The 19,808-nt window shown below is 39.8% G+C and overlaps 2 protein-coding genes across 5 annotated transcripts; one reads left to right on the top strand and one right to left on the bottom strand.

The window, feature by feature from the left end:
• The first annotated feature begins 3,061 nt into the window (after nucleotides 1-3,061).
• Nucleotides 3,062-9,883, top strand: LOC4346374 (pre-mRNA-splicing factor 38). Its single transcript, XM_015757092.3, has 6 exons — nucleotides 3,062-3,440; nucleotides 3,535-3,656; nucleotides 3,737-3,827; nucleotides 6,506-6,635; nucleotides 6,718-6,788; nucleotides 9,200-9,883. The coding sequence occupies exons 1-6, from the start codon at nucleotides 3,151-3,153 to the stop codon at nucleotides 9,672-9,674; spliced, it is 1,179 nt and encodes a 392-aa protein (XP_015612578.1). The 5' UTR covers nucleotides 3,062-3,150; the 3' UTR covers nucleotides 9,675-9,883.
• Nucleotides 9,884-11,708: 1,825 nt separating this feature from the next.
• Nucleotides 11,709-17,570, bottom strand: LOC4346373 (RNA pseudouridine synthase 4, mitochondrial-like). Of its 4 annotated transcripts, none has more exons than NM_001422698.1 (10): nucleotides 17,204-17,570; nucleotides 16,976-17,047; nucleotides 15,800-15,940; nucleotides 15,670-15,717; nucleotides 15,514-15,591; nucleotides 14,916-15,029; nucleotides 14,701-14,793; nucleotides 13,564-13,675; nucleotides 12,449-12,495; nucleotides 11,709-12,319 (listed from the first exon to the last, which is right to left on the bottom strand). In NM_001422698.1, exons 1-10 carry the CDS (start codon nucleotides 17,531-17,533, stop codon nucleotides 12,008-12,010), a joined length of 1,347 nt encoding a protein of 448 aa, NP_001409627.1. In that variant the 5' UTR covers nucleotides 17,534-17,570; the 3' UTR covers nucleotides 11,709-12,007. The 4 variants fall into 4 exon arrangements, with proteins under 4 accessions (NP_001409627.1, XP_015610650.1, XP_015610652.1 ...); XM_015755164.3 differs by having other exon boundaries at nucleotides 11,815-12,338; nucleotides 17,204-17,568; XM_015755166.3 differs by lacking the exon at nucleotides 14,701-14,793 and having other exon boundaries at nucleotides 11,815-12,338; nucleotides 17,204-17,568.
• Nucleotides 17,571-19,808: the final 2,238 nt, after the last annotated feature.

Genomic DNA, 19,808 nt, shown 5'->3' with positions numbered 1-19,808 from the left:
AAAAAAACACTATTCAAAATTAACTTATGGTGTAATATAACAAGCATTACAAAGTTTACGGGGTTGGATATCCAGTTTTTAAACTTAAGGTGCTAGACGAACTTCTTTCCATAGTTTAAGGGTATATGGACTTTTTCCTTTTATTTATACTTGTGCATCTTACAATATTGATAATATTGATGTGGTTTTGGTGCATACTACCTCTATTCCAAAATATAAGAATATGGAATCAAATGGGATGTTTCCTAGTACAATATATCTAAACGAGGAATCTGTCCAGATACGTTGCACTAGGAGACGTCACATCCGGTCCTAAGTTCTTATATTTTGAGACGGAGGAAGTACATCCAACACTAAGGGTGGATTATAAAAAAAATGCGTGCTTCCTCGTCCTATGTGAGCATGTTTCTAAAAACAACAATTGGAAATGGACGCTTTCTTATTTTCCATGGGCATATGTTTTCAAAACTGCTAAACATGTGTTTCGTGTAAAAGTTTTATGTATAGAAGTTTCTTTAAGAAAAATCAAATAAATATATTTTCAAGTTTATAATAGTCTGTTAGAATCGGTGTTTAGAAATGCTTGTATTAGTACAAGTTTGAATAAGAAATGCATATGTTTTTCTAACGGAGAAGGTTACCCCAATAGTAATTTGGTTGAAAAAATATTTTCATCCATTTATCGTTTCTTATCCTTTCCTATTTAAGTATTACCCATTAAAAATCATCTATGGCTATAAAACTGAAAATCTATAAGACCAGACCACGTCATCTGTTAACACTCACGACCTACATATTGTTCCCCTTAATTAATGTTGGATTAGTCATTATCCATTGATATGGTTTTGATTCATACACTGTAATTCTGCAACCGCGTATTTTAGATGTCCCGCAGCAACACGCAGGTATAGCAGAAATAGATTTATGAAATTTAAAATAGGCAAATTTTGCTACAAAACATCGTGATTTCGTGGTTTAGCTGTGAGACACTACGCGAAGTCACTTTTGGTGGAAGACACACTTAAAATTTGGTTATATGCTAATGGACACTGCAAACATTAAAATATTAATTTCTGGTTCAATAGAAAAGAGAAACAGTGTAAAGGGTCAAAAATGCCACTGAGCCCACTTATCATATTCTTCCCCCACAACTAACTCCCTCTCACACTCCGGCCATAACGCAACCTCTGCTTGCCGCTGGTGACCATCGCGGCTCTCCCTCCTTGTCTCCTTTGCCTCCATCACGGGGGCGTGCCCCAGTTCCCCTCAACGCATGCAGGCAGCGGCGCCGCCCCGCTCTGCGGCAACGACGCCCTCTCACCTCTCCCTTCCCACGGCCATGAGCGATGAGGTCGGCGCTGGGCGGAACGGCCCTGACATGGAGTCATCGAGCTTGTCTCCGGCAAGCACCGAGCGGAGCAGCGGCTGGGTGGGGCAACGTTGAGCGACGACGGCGACAACATCATCTCCTTCTCCCCTCCCATGACCACGAGGCCAGTGGTAGCCATAGGATTTAGCCAGGCGGGGGGCAGTGAGGAAAAAGATGGAACTTGGCGACGCAAATTGGGTCGACGGATCAACGACCTACCTAGCGGCAGCGCGGATCAGGGGCTGTAGCTACCGTCGAGCTCTTTCACGGCAGTCAAGGAGGCCTCCTCCGCTGCTCGGATCTAGCGGCTCCACTACTGTTCTCCTCCTCGCTGCCTCTTTCGATCCGACGGCCTTGGTGGTGAATGTGCTCATAGTGGTGTCCTCAACAGAAGAGACTCCGACGATGGAGCGGTTGCACGTGGAGCTGTCCTCTTACTCATCTGCTACATCTCCAAGAGCTGTCGCCTTGAGCGGAGAAGGTGGAAGGAGAGAACGTCGTCGGTGATTGGGGGAGGGAGGGAGAGCAGCGCTGGCCGGTGGTAAGGGGAGGGGAGCGGCACTGAGCTGTGGGTGAGGAGAGGAAGGAGCCGGCTGAGAGATGGGAAGGGGCAATTTGATCACGATACGTCAAAAAGTGGGTCCATTCTAGCCTAGTCAGCACTGAAATACTAAATAAATGGGCGCGGTGTCCACTGCCAAATAACCAACATTACAGAGTGTCTTCCCCAAAAGTTACTTACGGTGTCCCATAGCTAAAACCATGAAGTCACGATGTTCTCTAGAAAAATTTGCCTTTAAGGGCGTGTTTAGTTCACGCCAAAATTAAAAGTTTGATTGAAATTGGAACGATGTGATGGAAAAGTTGGAAGTTTATGTGTGTAGGAAAGTTTTGATGTGATGGAAAAGTTGAAAGTTTGAAGAAAAAGTTAGGAACTAAACAGGCATAAAATACAACTAGCAATAGTGCACGTGCAAGGCACGTTTTGGCAATGTATATACAAAGATAGAACAATAATGACTTTTTTAAGGCAATCTTTTTTTAAAATTGTGCACGTGTAATACACGTCGTGACCTATATTAAAATTACATTCTTTCGAAAATCAAATTCACAGTAGTTTATAATCAAAAGCTAGGACACACATTTAGATAATCATATACTTTCACTTTTATATGTTTGAATAACATAACATAGCGTAGCTAATTACTTTTTTTTGCTATTTAGTACCAAGGAAATCCTCCCAAATCTTGAAATGTAATACTTTTCATGGAAAATATAGGCTGCGCTTGAAGTACCTTTAATAGTAATGAAACAAGTCACAAATATACACAGCTTTTTAATAAAATTATTGGTCAAGCATCATGTTCTACAAGTTAATAATATTATATACTCTCTCCGTTTCACAATGTAAGTCATTCTAGCGTTTCCCACATTTATATTAATATTTATGAATCTAGACATATATATCTATTTAGATTTATTAACATTAATATGAATATAGGAAATACTATAATAGAATAACTTAAGTTGTGAAACGGATGAAATATTTAAAAACGAATGTATAATTATTCATGCATCTGCAGGCGGGCTGAACCGAAACGGAGGCAATTAGGCGAACCGACAGAAGGTGGGCCTGTCTCATCCTCATAAGCAGAAGAAGAGAAAATCCAGTCCAGGTCCAGGTCCAGGCCCAGGCCTCTTGTGTCTTGTAATGTAATCTAGGGTTTTGCTCCTTCTCTCATCCAGTAGCGGCGGCCGGCGGCGAGGGCAGCGGCGGCGGCATGGCGAACCGCACGGACCCCCTGGCGAAGAGCATCCACGGGACGAACCCTCAGAACCTGGTGGAGAAGATCGTCCGGTCCAAGATCTACCAGAGCACCTACTGGAAGGAGCAGTGCTTTGGCCTCACCGCCGAGACCCTCGTCGACAAGGCCATGGAGCTCGACCACACCGGCGGCACCTACGGCGGCAACCGCAAGCCCACCCCCTTCCTCTGCCTCGCCCTCAAGATGCTCCAGATCCAGCCCGACAAGGACATCGTCGTCGAGTTCATCAAGAACGAGGATTACAAGTCACTACCCTACTCTTCTCTCTTCTTCTTCTTTTTTTTGTTCTTTTTGTTCTTTGCCTTCCTACTACTCTCTTCCTAATGAATGAATCTGCAGGTATGTCCGTGTTCTTGGTGCCTTCTACCTTCGCCTCACTGCCACCGTCGCCGACGTCTACCAATACCTCGAGCCGCTCTACAACGACTACCGCAAGATCAGGCACAAGCTCAGTGATGGAAGTATGCACCGCCAATTCTTTTCTTTTCATTTCTGCTTATTATTTATTTTCCTGCTAATTAGATACATGTTCTCCTTTCAGAGTTTACCCTGACCCACGTCGACGAGTTCATTGACGACCTCCTCACCAAGGACTACTCCTGCGATACGGCCCTCCCCCGCATCCAGAAAAGGTCTCTTTCTTTTTCCTTACTCCCCTCACTCACTCTTCTATTCTTTTACAGTTAAAAGAAATCCCTATTTACATTTATTGAAATGAAATCAGAAAATGATCGACCACTTACCTAAAAGAAATCCCTATTTACATTTATTGAAATGAAATCAGAAAATGGTCGACCACTTAACGCAATGTTTTTATTTTGGAGTCATGTTGGGTCACATAATACTACCTAGTTCATTTTCTAAACATGCTGGATCACAGTATCAGCCAGCACATCCTGCAATAACACTCTGGTAATTTATGGAACCAACCTTCACATAGGTGATTTCACATACATCATTTGCTATGATATTACATTCAAATCCATAGAATGCGAGACAGCCACACATGGAACATGTTAACACGAAGAACAAAAGCACTTGTGGAGCCATACAAACTTCTTTTTGGCGGGCTACATATATATCTTTTTTTGGACAAAAGCACTTCTGGAGCCATGTGAACTAGTCAGTGAGCTATCTTTTTTTTTTAAAAAAAAAGAATTAGTAGGCTATTTTTACTGTTTCACATCGTTAACAAAAGAAATATTTGATCTTTGAAGGCATATATTAACATAACCTATGAACATAAGAGGGAAAAGAGATGCAGAGCTTTGAAAGAAGTGTTAGTTGAACATGAGCATTGTACAGTTACATTTGTTACAATTGTAGAGGAGTTTTACCCCAGAAAATTTGTAAATCTTTTGCATCCCCAATATTCGTATCTTCTACCACAGAGATCCCCTTACTAAAACAGTGTTATATGATCTGGGGAACAAGTGTTACCGCAGACAATTGATCTAGTTATCTTCACAGAAATTTGTAGTTTGTATTCTGCTCATCTCCATTTGCGTTGAAAAATGAACAGAAAACAACCTGAACTTCCATTCTATGTTGCCAAATTTGGGAGTCTCAATGTTTTTTGGATCTCACATATTGACAAAACTAGATTTCATCATACCCACTTTTTCTTGGTTTACTCAAGTTTAGCCAACACTAATTATCCAGAAACTCAAAATTCTGATTCTGAACCAATACAGGTCTCAGTTGTTTTTTAGCAAAGCAAGTACCCTGTTTCAGGAGTCTTGAATGCAAGTGGAAAATTTGTGGTATGCAAAGGAAACATTTTCAGTTGCAACCGATAAAGTATCAACGAGAAAAGAAACCAATCCAATGGTGAAGTGCCATAGATAGCTGGCCTGGCATTTGTTTCATTTGCAGACCAAGCACCAACCATCCATTATGTGCGCATTTCCTTGATCAAACATTTAACATCATCCTTCTTGATTGCTGACTTAATCACGCATTGCAATAATTATGGATGGGTCATAACTAAGGCGTAGTTCATGATCCAGTGGCGAGCGGAATGCTGCACGGTTATCTGTATAAACCAAATAGCATGCTAGTAAAAACTCAGTTTTTGCTTGTACAATCCAAACATAAATTCTATAAAATCACCCTAACAGAATAATTACTAAAGACTAGTTTTCCCAAATGTTTTGAATAAAACCTATTTTGTTAAAAATAAAACTAATCTCTAATCAATGGGATCCAAACGGTCACTTATAGGTCTGATAATCTTTTGGAAAGGCAGACTGGCTAACCAGCGAACCCACTTATAGGTCAAAATAAGTGGTTTAGCCGCTTATTTGACCTATAAGTGGGTTCGCAGGTTAGCCACTTACACCCTTAGCAGAGGATAAGTTTTTTTCTATCATTTTCTATAACAATTCCCACAACATCGAAAATGCTATCACCATCATATTATAACACTGCAATCCCTCTCCCCACTAAATGGGATATTACACTATGAATAAGACTGAAATACTGGCCTCTCATACAGTTGCGGCAGCAAATCAGGTGCCAAATTAAATAACAGAAGAAAAAGGCAATAATTTTGACCAATTTGAGCATTCATTTTAGTCACAATAATATTTCGTGTTTCAGAACTTTGTATAGAAAGAACATGTTATTTTATCAATTGTTTTTTTAGTCTTGAAATCCAATTTAAACGAACACAAGATACTCTATACTCCCGTCGTTCCCTTTAACATCTCGTTTAGGACATTGACATGGTAATGCACTACGATTGATCACTACCTTTTCTAATCACATGTTCAAAAAAAATTAAAAACATTAAAAGCACTATGATTGACGGAAGTATCTTTCATTAAAGATCTGATTTGTCATTTTTACATCAGGTCTTATTATTTTTTCATATGCTAGTGAGTTGTAAGATTTTGAGGTTTGACCACGAGCATTCTAAGACGTCATCTATTTGAGAGTATATTAGTAACTACATTGTGTATTCTGAACTTGTCTTGTTTTCCAGAATTTGCATGTGCGACTTGTTAACTAATGTTCTGTTTCTTTCTCCATACATGTGAGATTAGGTTTCACTTGGAGAGATCATATTTATTTTACGTGGATCACACTTGTTGACGGGCTGTAGTTCACAAGGTGTTTATTAATTTTGAGATGGCAACAGTAGCCTAATCACCATATTCTTAATTAAATGATTAGGTCATGATGTGTTTATCTGTTTTTGAATAATCTGGTTTGATTAGAAAATATCTTTGCTTTGATGTGTCAGCAGTGATGGTTCGAGAATTCCATAAACTAAAAAAAAAATCATTTTCATGAATCCTTTGTACAGATGGGTTCTTGAAACTTCTGGAACTCTAGAACCAAGAAGAAGTGCACTTGAAGATGATTTTGAGGAAGAGGAGGAAGACAAGGAGGATGAACAACCTATGGATATAGATGAGCCAAATGGTCGTGAAAAGGTAAACATATGTTAAACAAATATACATTGAAACCACATACTTTATTGACCATATGTGTTGACTTCTCTTTTACTATCTTTAGCATGATCATTATCGTGGAAGGAGCCCTACTAGAGATCGAGACAGGGAGAGGAAACATGAAAGACACCACAGGTATGCTAATTTATGTGAATTGCCTATAGGCGTGGTAGTTACTGAGTTATCATTAGTTTTTCTTGAAGTTCTTGATCTGTGTAGCATAGATATTTCCTTTTATGGAAATGAGAATCAGGAGGTGAGAGCTAACTGGGACATGTTCATTTGATAGCAAGCTGTTAATACTTGCCAGAAACCATTCTATTGATCATCTGACTATCTGAGTGCTTCTTAACGTTCAAACCAAGAGTGTTTTAAATACCTTTCAACTGGTTGAGGATCGAACAGTCCACCTTGTTTTACTGATGTTGATTATGCTACTGCTTCCGTGCACAAGTCATATTAGCTTGGGCAATATCAAGTGAAACTTTAAGGCACAGTCATTTCTCTATCTTTGTTTTGGTAACCAGAGAATAGGAATCCACCTTCCGTTGTTGTTACTCATTACAATAGATGAAGGCGTGGTACAGCTCTTAAAAAGCTGAAACTATTGTGAAGTTTGATCTTTTAAGAATAGTTTTAGGTAGATTTTTTCTTGTCTTAGCAATCATGAAAAAAGAGTTGGGCCATGGAAGTGGGGAATAAGTTCCCTGAGGCTATGATTGGTCCTAAAATCAAATTCTAAAATTTAAAATCAGCTTCAACTTTTAATAAAAAGCTCTGGGTCAATTTCTGCAGAAATCTTTTTAATTTTTATCATGTGCTAAGGTTTGTGATGTAAAAACCACTGGGAGGTAGCTGTGCAGTGTTGGCTGCTAGGGGATAAAGGGAGGACTGGGATGAAGAGTACTGGAGAGTGATTAGATTAAATATTCCTCCTTGCTTCATTCCAAAGGACTAGCTCAATAGCCATTATACAGTTGGCATTGATAACCTACTAATCTAATCAAATCCCTATCTAAGGAAACCTCCTCCAATGCATCGTAATCACGTGCCTCATGCTCCTCACGTGCACTGAGGTTGAGATTGCCTCCCTTTGGCTAGATGATTGCCCTGGTCATGGGAGGCTCATGCCCATGACAGTTTTACTGATGTTTCTTGATTTATTGACGCAAAATATTTCTGGTGAGCTCAGGCATTTGTTATTGCTTTTCAAACACATAGTAGTAAAATTCATTTACCTTCTGTCTTTACGGCTGATGAAGAAGACTAGTTTTGAAGATGTGAGTGATGCCATGATATTCCAAAGCTTACTAAAAACTGTATATGGTCTCTTTTTGCTAAATATGGTCACGTTACTATTGTTTCTTTCTATTTTTGCCAATAAATGATGAGCTACAAAAGATTTGTTTTTTTCGTGTCACGTCTGATTAATTCTTTCTTTTTTTTTAATGCCCAATATCTTGACCGAAGCATGGAGGTCAAAATAAATAGAATAATAATGAATGGAAAAAAGAGAAAATCCTTAGCTCGTTTAGCTTTGTCGAAATGGAAACTTGGTTCATGCTTGATTGAATATTTTTTTCGAAAGTTCAACTAAATAAAGGCATTCCGTTTCAACTACTAATGTAAGTTGCATATTGTTAAATTTTAAAATCAAGTTCATCCGTTCCAAATGAATCGACTGGCTGCTCCATATTTTAACCTGTGTTGAATGTACATTACCCTTCATTTGTTCAGTAAAGAAGCTTGTTTTTATAATTCTGATTTAATAATATAGGAAAAAAGAGCAGTGGAAAAGTTTTCATGGGCATAATTTGAAAAGAGATTCCCTGTAGTGTAGTCTAGCTATTGCTGATTGAAGCGGTGTCTACCTGAGCTGCATTTGGTTTTCTTAATTGCATACTGGAAGCTGTTCCTGTGACATAACACTGTTGCATGGACTAATTACTGCCATGGCATGTTATCGTCAAGAGCCATTGGTAGGTCAGCCGCTTCCTAGAGTGAATGTGATCATGACCCTGCCAGGTTTCTCTGCACTGACAGTGTGCAGTGAGAAGTATGATGGGTTGGACAGATTAACAACTTATAAACTATAAGGTGGGTTGGACAGCTTAAAAATTAGAAAGTATAAAATGTTTCAAATCTAAACGTTTTGCCTTTTTGTAGCTGATTTGTTTTAGTTCATGTTTCAGTTTGTATCAGGTTCCTGCTGCTTTGGCTGTACTTTCAGCTTTTGACAGCATGAACTGTGCGAATTATATTGTTAGGGAGAATAGAATGTGAACAACCTCGAAATTTTTTAATGTTGGATTCTTGAGCAAGTACAGCTCAACATATGCTGTAAGAACATTTCTATGTGCATACTAAAGTTTGGTGCCATCTTAATATGGCACCACTTGTTTTGATGCTAAATATATTGCGGAATACCTTCATTTGTTTATCATAAATTGGGACCTGCTGTTCTATTTGTAATACTTGCAATAGCTATTGATATCTGTTGATTTGACCGCATTTTGAAATGCTTCTGTTTTTTATGTGTATTCCAGGGACCGAGATTACGACAGAGATCGGGATTATGGTAGGGGACGGGAAAGAGACCGAGATAGAGACCGTGAAAGAGATAGAGACAGGGATAGAGATCGGGATCGGGATCGGGATCGAGACCGTCATCGCATACGAGATGAGGACTACAGTCGAGATAGGGACCGAGCAAGAGATAGGGATGGCAGGGAAAGAGAACGCTGGGACAGAGACCGTGGGAGGCGCAGGAGCCGTTCAAGGAGCAGGAGCAGGGATCGACGAGAAAGAGACCGAGAAGATGGAGAGTACCGTAGGAGGCGTGATCGGGGTAGTGCCAGTCCTCGAGGTCATGCGGAGGATGGTGGCTCAAGAGATGAGCCGAAGAAGAGAAAGGAAAAGAAAGAGAAGAAGGGTGAAGGAAATGCACCAGATCCAAATGACCCAGAGATTATAGAAATGAACAAGCTCCGAGCCTCTCTAGGGTTGAAACCACTGAAGTAGTAACCTTGATGTAATGCACCTGATGTTTGAGCGCCTTTAGCTTTAGCTTGAAACCATGATTTTTCTGACGACTTAAGCAGTACCGCCTGTCAAAGAGTACAGCGTAGGTGTAATTACCTGTTGCCATATTATTACTTCGCTGTAACGGTATGTGTCTGCATCTCCCCACATTTTTTTTTGGAGCGCAAGTCATGTTCTTAGCGATGCTCTATGCTTGATTTGATTATACCTTCGAGTGGTGACGGCTTTAATAAATGCAGGTTCCGATATTTCCCATTACACTCCTTCGTAGCATTACGTAACAACTATTGCCATCAGGTTTCTCCTTCAGCACAAAGATTTGGCTTCTAGTGATTTTGCTGTAATTTTGAAATCCCGCGTTCTCCACCTAAAAGAACTGAAAAACATATCGTAACTACTCCCTCTGTCATATAAAAAATCAATCAGTACCATATGTGACACATCCTAATATTACTACGAATCTTAATCTTTCAAAGGGAGACATTAACAGTGATTAGTTTAAGCGAATCTTTCAAAGGGAGACATTAACAGTGATTAGTTTAAGTGAAAAAACAAGTAAAATTTACGCCATATTAGCATGGAATTCTTTTAGTTGAAGCATTTCCAGTCTCTCAATGGCACTGAAAATTCATTTACTTTAAAAACGATAATAAAAACAATAAAATTGAGCCTATATAATTCTTTTACCTTATAAAAAGATAATAAAAATTAGCCTGCATACTTCTACGGCTTCACTTTAGTCTTTTTTTTTTTAGAAATATAGTACAAACACATTGAGATTGACAAGATTGACGGTGTTAGGTGTTTCACTGTCAACGGGTATATCGCCTATCATTGAAAGAAATTAGCCTTGAGATTGACAAGATTGACGAAGTTATCATAGGCGTTTCACTGTCGACGGGTATATCGCCTATAACTGAAAGAAATTAGCCGTAAATACGAGCACCCGTGCCAAGTGTAGGACTTGAAACCAGGTGGGTTGGTTCCACTACAAGGAAACTAACTAGTTGAGCTACACTCATTTTGTTTTTTAGAAACACAATACAAACGTTGGTGCTCACAACACGCGCACTCTCACCCTAAATACACAACCCTACCCCTAGAAGCATCTCCGGAAGACTAACCCGGCATATCTTGAATAATGTTAGAAAACTAAAATATACCACAATAATAGTAGTAGAAAACATATGTGTGTTAACTTTACATTTTACTTTCCGATGCATAAGCTATGGTGCTATACATAAATCCTTTTTCTGCACCATTTGATTATTATGTTTGGAGTTGCATGCTGGCTGCCACTGTTGCTATTTTTTGCAGCATTAGAACACAAGATACCACAAACTAAAATGTATGTTGTCCGTACTAGATCTTGAAATAAAAACCAGTAACAGCCAGATTCTCAGGGATGCCATCTTGTAATACGATGGTTGGACAAAGTGCGTACAGATTTTGTTCTAAAGGTGTGAAGAAAAACAGAGTTTTTTTCTGTTAAAAAAAATAAGGCGTGTTTTATTTTATTAGGACAAGATTTGGACCAACAATTACTCCCTGTCCCAAATTATATCAATAACTTTTTTTACATGGTCTTGAATGATATACCTTAATCACTAATTTATTTCATACTCTACTGATCGACAAAAATATTTTTCAGTGCCACAGCAACACAACGTTGTGGCAAAATTGACATCACGTAAAAGTATTTTAAAGTACGAATCTAATGATATAACATGCATAATACTTAGCATGGATATTGTTAGTATAATCATTAGCAAAAAGTTAACAAGTTTGATTTTCTTTAAAGGGACTCTCTAGAAAACTATCGACAATTTTTTGGGAAAAAAACTTTCAAATCTAACTATAGTATAATTGTAATATAATTCCGGTATAACTATATTATAACTATAATATAACTTGTATATAAGTATTACAATAATATATGCAACTTTATATCTAACTTATATAGAGATTACACCAAAAAGAAGAGAATTCCATGTATGCTTAACAATAAATGGATAGGTTATAGTACCATGGGTATTTTACCTGGGTTTTCCAAACTCAACGAAACTAAATCTCAACCTTGGTGTTCAAAATCACGGCTTGATTACGCTAAAAAAAAACATGAGTAGTAAAGCAGGACCTCTCTTTGAATCTTTCCTAGGAGAATGGTATTAGTAGCTACCACAAAGAAAAAGCCACCTTGAAAAGAAGAGGCAGACATTGTGGTAAATATGCAGAACATACAGAGAGAGAGAGAGACAAGAATTTTTTTAAAAAAATTTCTTAAATCTTCACAGACTTCAAAATCTCCCAACTCAACCGCATATGCAACGGCAGTGGAGCAACAAAGTTGAGCTTCTCAAGATCTGAGAAATCAGGATTAACGTCTGAAGACTGCAGCCTATGAAGAGCCACTGAGACATCAGGAAGAACCATTTGCTTGCAGTGTAGATGAAGCTGAGGTTGCTCCTCAGCGATGCTTCCGCCACCCACAACAAGCCCAAAGGGAAGCTTCCTTTTCCTGAGCAGTTCCTCATCAATTGTCCGTGGCAGGGGAAGAGGCATCCACTTCTGATGCGCTTGCCGTCCATACTTGTAATCCCCAACAATTGGGGTTCCAAGAACCTCTGCACAGTGAACTCGGAGCTGCGTGAGTTCAAGTAGAAAGGGGATCAAGATTTCTAGTGGTTAATGTGATTATGATATCATGCAAGCAGTCAAACAAAAGCCATGTTGTTCAGAGATAAAACAATTACCTGATGCTTTCTTCCAGTACGAGGAAATAGTTCTAGCCAAGTGTACCCTACAATCATTAGCGACTTTCAACAACATATTGAAACACAACTGCCTTAAAAATATCCTAGCGGTGTGAAAGTGAAACTATAAGATATCCGCATCATATTAGCATGAACTACTTTTAGTAGAAGCACTCGTATAGTCTTACTGTGCTATTTAGATTGGTGTACATTGATAATTTATTTACCAAATACATAAGAACAGATAACAAAAAAAATAAATTCATCCAGTACTATCTGCAGATCCATTCGGTTGCTAAACTTAACCTAACAATGAATACCCGTTCAGTAATGTCAGAAAAGATATTTTAAAAAACTAAATTAATTGTACAAACTGAATGTAGTACATTGCATTGCACCTTCATGTCTATTCTCTGGTTCTCTACACAAATTCCTTTTCTGCATATCATATTATTACCATTTGCCAATTGCTGATACCTTTACTTGCAGTAACTTCTACTGTCCCTTTTTCTTTCAACACTAGCACAAAAGATACTACTCCCTCCGTTCCACTGAATAAGGCGCGCACGTATTTAGGATTCAACTGTTTAAATATTTGACCAATAATTATTTCATTATAAATTAAATTTTATTTGATGAAAATAATATCATTGGATTGGTATTTGAATTTGCTTTCTTATGATTATGATTTTGTTGCTACCAATATGTAGTATATGAGAAATTTCAAGTCAAAAAATAGTTTTGGAGACCATGCCAAGTTTGACCGCGCCTTGTTCAGTGGGACGGAGGGAGCACAAAATATAGGCTATGTATGCCATCCTAACTCCCAAGTCTAGTTTTTTCACCACATCCAAAGGTATCATGAACATTAATATCTGGATAGTGTCATCTTTTCATTCTTCCTCTTTTTTTTTGCAAGGGAGTAGTGTTATCTATTCCTCCCATATTTTAACAAGACAGACTTGGTCACCCAATATTACTGGTTTGAATTTGTGCTAATGTCAGTATATTATCTGTTCAGATGCACTGCTGATCTTGAACTAAAAAGCAAATGAGTTATCGATTTTGCTAAGGGAAAAATATTAGCATTTAACAGAACATTATTTCTTGCTTACCTTGGGGGCAAGATTCAATCACTCTGTACTCTGTCAAAGCATCCTGAACAGAAGCAGCATTTGAACTGGCCCTAATAGTCAGACGCTCAGACTTACCATCTTGTAATAGAATCTACAAAAAAGAAGAACATCCCAATGAAGTATGAATGGAGAAACTATATCTGAAAATGAGATTAACTGTGCTGAGCTGGAAAGACATAGTAGATGAAGAGACTACATTGGAATGAAAATAACAGCGCGTTCTCATAAAAATAGAACAAAATCATATGTGATCATTTTTCACTGGCTATGTTGCACCAATACGTGGAGATAACAGATTCACTGAGTATATATATGTATTTGGCAGTAAGAAAGATGTGGAGAGATATTACGACAGAATTAGATAATAAGATTACATAAAATGTCATGGTAGTAAATATAAGACATTGGTAGGAGTATAAGTGGTGGGTTGATCTCTTTTTGTTTGAGCTTTTACTAGATATCTAAATGAGTGATCATGGGATCTGAGATCAGAGTATCGTCATATATATATGATATGCATATGATACAGATACTCATACAGTCATCATCATATTGTAGTTTGGCTAAGTATCATTGTTCGTTGGGAATCCAAGACTATCAGTAAGTGATTCTGCAGCGGCTATTAGCCAGTCTAAAACAGAACAAGTCTGCATGAAAATTTGTGTTATTAATGCTCTATTAGTCAAATTCCATAGAAACTTTGCTTGTAACAAGGTGGAAATTGCCAGCTTCAACAAGGGTTGCCCAAGGTTTTGATGATTTTCATACCTTTGAAATTCAAATCTCCATGAAATGTATGTAATCACAATATGTGATCACCAAACTTTCTCAATATCCATTAGACAGGCATGCGATTTTGTCAAGCCATCACTTAAAAGAGTTCAGTAGCTTGGCCGGTTGCTGGTGGTATCAATTAGTTTATTGCTTATAAAAAAATGCTGGTCCAGCTAAACACATTTGCCGCATTAAGTTCCAGATAGTATATACTACTTTATGGCATTGTATCTCAAGAGATTTTTTTGTGCATCTCTTGCACCTGAAGTGTGTACCTTTCTTAACTATAAAGACTGGTGATAAATAGAACGGAAGTGAACTATAATGCATATTCTAACAAACCTTTGCAAGTGGAGCTGACAATAAACCCTTGGGATGTCTAGGTGTTCCAATTACAAGAGCAACATATTTTCTTTGCAGTACATGTTGAGTACCCTTGACATAAAACACATGATCACGGTATAAGTATGTAGATAATAGCCTTGTAGGGTATCAGGTCATAAAAATGTGCAAATATTGAACATAATTATTATAAACAGACTGTAAATTGAACTTACATCAGCTAAAGCATCAGCAGTTTTCTCACGAAATATTGCATGCAACATTGAAGTGCTAAGTTGATTTCTACCCAGAACAAGGATGCCGCTACAATCTCTATCAAGCCTATGAACCTGGTGAAGCACATCAGCACAAACAATCTTATAATTCAGCCAATACAGCACTAACTTGCTGTTGCTGAGGCACCAAGAGTAAAATGAGTGCTTGAATAATTAGGAGACTATGCTACTTCTGAAGAGTCAAGACCACATGTAATCTTAGTTTACATGATAAAATCGGAAGCTATCATTGGAGAAAAGTGTACTTGCCTTGTAAAAGGTGCAGCAACTTGAAAGTTTTGCCAAAATACTTGCAGTTTTATGAAATTACTCTTTTTCAAATGAATGTGGTATAGGAGGTCTGCACGACAATTTCCATGTTTAAAATGTGCACTACAAGTGACTAAGTTCTTTTTTTTTCCTTGAATACGCAGGAGATCCACGTACCATTATATTAAGAAGAAGAAAGAAGGGGTAGAACCCCGAGTACACAAACCAAACACGCATATACTGAGTTCTAGGAACCATGTGTCTCACAAACAGAAAGTAGTGAACTCACCAAACGAGGTGCTTCAGAAGAATTTTCTTCAAACATGGAGGCCAATACATCTATACTGTTTTTAATGCCAACACCGCCCTTCAGAACAGAGAGGAAAAAAGTTCAAAACTAGGCACTGAAAAATTTAGTGGAATACACGTATACAAAGATACCTACCTGAACCGGCATTCCAGGGGGTTTGTTGACCACGATGATGGCTTCATCCTGAAAGTTTTAAAACACCAAAGGGGATCATTTACCATCCAAAACAATTAAAGTACTTTTGAAAAGTCTAATAAACTAACACCTTGTAAATCTCAAGGCCACGCAGAAAATTAATCTCATTCCTGTTATCAAATTTCTTAGTCTTCTCAGCAACCGAAGATTCTTTGAGATTAACAGGCAGAAAGAGGATATCACCAGGCATTAATTGATCTTTTGCTGAAACCTTAAAACAAAAATAAGTCACATACTGCAAGAGAAAAACACAGAACTGTAAAAAATGCCATGCTCTATAATGTCAACAAGAAAATCAAGCTCTATATATTCTCAAGCAGTAGCGGGGCCAGGGTCCGGCCAGCATGGGCAGGTGCCCGGGCTCTATGCACACAGCAACACATTGCTCCATTGCATAAGCAGCATATTACTTGTTAATTGTTTACCTAATTACCATGCTTCGTTGGTTCAAATGGAGGTTAATTAGATGATCAGCCAACATACAAGCAAAGAAAGGGCCAAGCCATCATGTCTGTAACCATAAAGCCAAAGCAACACAACTCTAAGCATGTCTATCTTTCTTTTCTCAAGTAATACTTGCTTCATAGTCTAACTCATTGACAATAAACAACCATCATCTCACTGATAAACGATAACTCGGTGACACCCAACTTCACTTATGTCTTTGATAAATGATCTATGAAGTTATCAGTTATACGGTTTTGTGTATATAGTCTTTATCTCTTATTAGGTTTGCCCAGGCTCAAAGAAATTCCTGGATCCGTCATTGTTCTCAAGCAACTAGTTTTGGTGTTACAATGTTTTTGTTTTGTCCAGGATGGTTATGTTCAGAACGATGTGGGCCTTGTGGCATCTGACAATGTGATATCGCTTCATGAAGATATACTGAAGATACCACATTGTAGGAAACCAGGAATGATGAGGTAAGAAAGAGAAAAGTGAAGTTTTGTGAACTTGCCTAAACTTACGAGACCAACCAAACCATATAGCAAAGAGGATTTAGTTAGTATGTGGTCATGATAATGGCAGAAGTACAAGAAAAAAAAAACAGAAGGTGAAATAAACTCAGCTTTTACAGAGAAAACATCTAGCCAATATCACCGATTGATTTCATTAACTTATTATCTGGTCATGTCGCAGACAAGCTTAGAACCTGTTCTCTCACTTAACAAGCCAGCATCTAAAGGATAAGGATTCAGTCTGTGAGGCACTTCACATTCACTTATCATGTTCATTATTTCATTACCCTTCTCAACCGATGTTGCTCAGCACTAGCATCAGCCGATGAGATCTCAGCAGTAACAACGTTCTTCTTAACCTGCCACGGTTGAGGCACAGCATCGATTAGTTTCATCTTTGCTCTTAGAAAGATGTTGAAACTTGTTAGAAATCAAGAGAATAGCAAACAACATATGGTAAAAAAACACAGAGAGAGAAAGGTAGCGGGGCATTTGTTCGAACGAGTGGTGCGCACTTTGCGGAGACGGAACAGCTTCTGCACCAGCGAGGTCGGCAGGTCGGGGCAGCACCGACGGACCCACTTGATCGCGGTAGCTCCCTGTTCTCCATCTCCTCCTTCGCCACCTCCTCGAGAGATGGCTCTCGCAGCGGCGGCGGCGTCGAGCGGCGCGAAGGGCGGGAGCTGCAACCACGGGCTCTTGCCCCTCTCGCCTGTCTCTCCACCGTCGTCTCCGCTAACTAGAGCACCGCGCCTCGCTGCCGTGGCCAGCCATTGGGGCTTTGGCGCTACGCCGGCGAGCGCCGCCGCCGCGGCCCGCCTCCGGAGATAGAGGAGCGCCGCCATCGAAGCAAAAGTCCGTCTTAGTCGTTTGTTGGATCGGAAAGAATTCACAAGCCCCATTATTAGGAAATAAGTTCACTCTAGGTCCCTCCATTTGTTGCCCGATCTAATTTTTATCTTTAGTCCCAAAAACCAGATACAGCGCATCCTTCAAATTACAAAATCATACAAACGAGATCCCTCGATAGTATTGTCATTAGTTTTGGCTGATATGGCGTCTACTTGGATCCTTTGACTAGACCTTTGTCGTACGTGTTATTGACATGGCGCTTACATGGCAATTCGATCCAGAAAAATAATAAAACCCGTGGGGACCACATGCCAATTACACACACAAATTAATGAAAAAAATGGTAAGACCCATGTGGCCCAACATGTCAACCTCACTATCGGGGGTGGGGGCGACGGGGGGCGAAACGGGGCAGACGGCAGGCGGAGCAAGCCGATGGAGCGGAGCGAGGCGGGCGGCTAGCGGAGCAGAGGGCATGGAGGGGGCTGCGGCGCGTAGGAGCAGCAGATGTGGTGCACGGTGGGGGCTGTGGAGGCAGTGCGAACTACGGCACGTCGGCACCCGCCGCCCTTCCCCTCCCCACCCCTTTCTCCTACTACTCCCCACTCTAGCCCTATCTCCCTCTCCCTCCGTGACCGTGTTGCTTCCATCTCTCCTCACTGTCGCAACCTCTCATCGGATGGATGTAGCTCTAATTAATGTGCCTGCGCGCATGTCATCTGTAGTGGACTTGATGCAAGAGTCTGATGAATAAACCTACGGTGGTGAAAAGGCAACCACCGCTGCAATTTTCTTCTCTGTTCTGAACTCTTATGGGTTTTGGCTAGTTCTTGCAAGGTGAATACAGAACATTCTTTTTTAAAAAAATTGAAGAGATGTATGCTACTAGGAGTCCCAATAATGCATAATGGCTACCCACAGTCCCAAGAACTCAATTTGATACCAGAGCTCATGGTCCACATTGTTTTTCAACTATTTCTTGTTTACAAAGATAGAGGATGGAAGCTGGTATTTCAAAAGAAATAGGCATGCACAACATTGTAGATTGTAAACTTAATATTATAGCCATATCAAAAAATGTTGATTTACAATGGGGAAAAAATTTCAATTTAGCATATAATGCCAACAATCCAGCGAAACTTAGACCTGCCCACTTGTCACGCCCAGAAATTCACGAACCATAATTTCTAAGCTGAATATGCATTAAACCCCTGTCCAGGACCAACCAGGGTACACGGACGATAATTGTTGACATACAGATCCACATCTTACAAAAATAGAAAAGATTACAAATGTAGCGGAAAAGATAAAAGCGAGCTAAACTTGGAAGCTTGACTCTGCAGCGGGGCGACTTCACTCCACAGGCATCCCTTGACGGCAGCGACAAAACCAACTCCTTAGATCGACCTCCAACGGTGCAGCACTTCAACTCTGGTGTGGGGAAGAGAGAGCAAGACTGAGTACTACCCACTGTACTCAGCAAGTCATACCGGACGAGGAGGTATGATGCAGGATATATCCAAAGGAGGCTAAGGGCTCATTTGCAATAAAGCAGGCATTTAAAAACATTAGTTGAAAGCAGTAAAACAGTTGCAGTAATTTAATCAATATTAACTAATCACTGTCCAACGCTACACCACGTTGCAACAGGCCCAACCAACCACCTGAACTACACCAGTTCATTAAGCTAAACTAGGGGTGAGACTAATTACGGTGAATCTGGTTGATCGCTCATAACCACAGGTATGGCTATTCGAATAGTTTTACTCTGGCTAGAGGTATACAACTGTACCCACAAGACACGATTCCACACATGTCGCCATGCCCCGAAGTACCCCATGGCACTGCAAAGGGGGAAATCGTTACAAGACCCTTCGCATAACCCTCCCCTAACCATCCACACCACGCTAAGGTTTCACCCCCACCCCTATACCGGACGTGGGCATCCTCTCGTGCATCGCGGTGAATCCGGCAGCTGGACAACCGGACACCCCGGCCGACCCAACTCCATCACGCCCACCCTCACCACCGGTGCCTAGGAAAGGGTCGAGCTATACTTCAGATCAAGCAGTTACCCACTCCCGCTTGTGTTAAGCACGGTAAGTCTCCCAGGATTTCCCGTGAACCGGTCCTTAACTGCCATGGGTGCGACCAGCAAAACCATGCACCCACAGCCCACCATTCAGTGTATTTTAATTAACTAACACCATTGCAGTGGCACCAATCCAAAGCTATGTTAATAGTCAAAGTCTATGTAATAATGTGATC

This window comes from Oryza sativa, chromosome 9 (genome assembly GCF_034140825.1).
Source record: "Oryza sativa Japonica Group chromosome 9, ASM3414082v1".
NCBI classification, from domain to species: domain Eukaryota; kingdom Viridiplantae; phylum Streptophyta; class Magnoliopsida; order Poales; family Poaceae; genus Oryza; species Oryza sativa.
The sequence above is the reverse complement of the archived record's forward strand: the minus strand, read 5'-3'. Positions and strand labels throughout refer to the sequence as shown.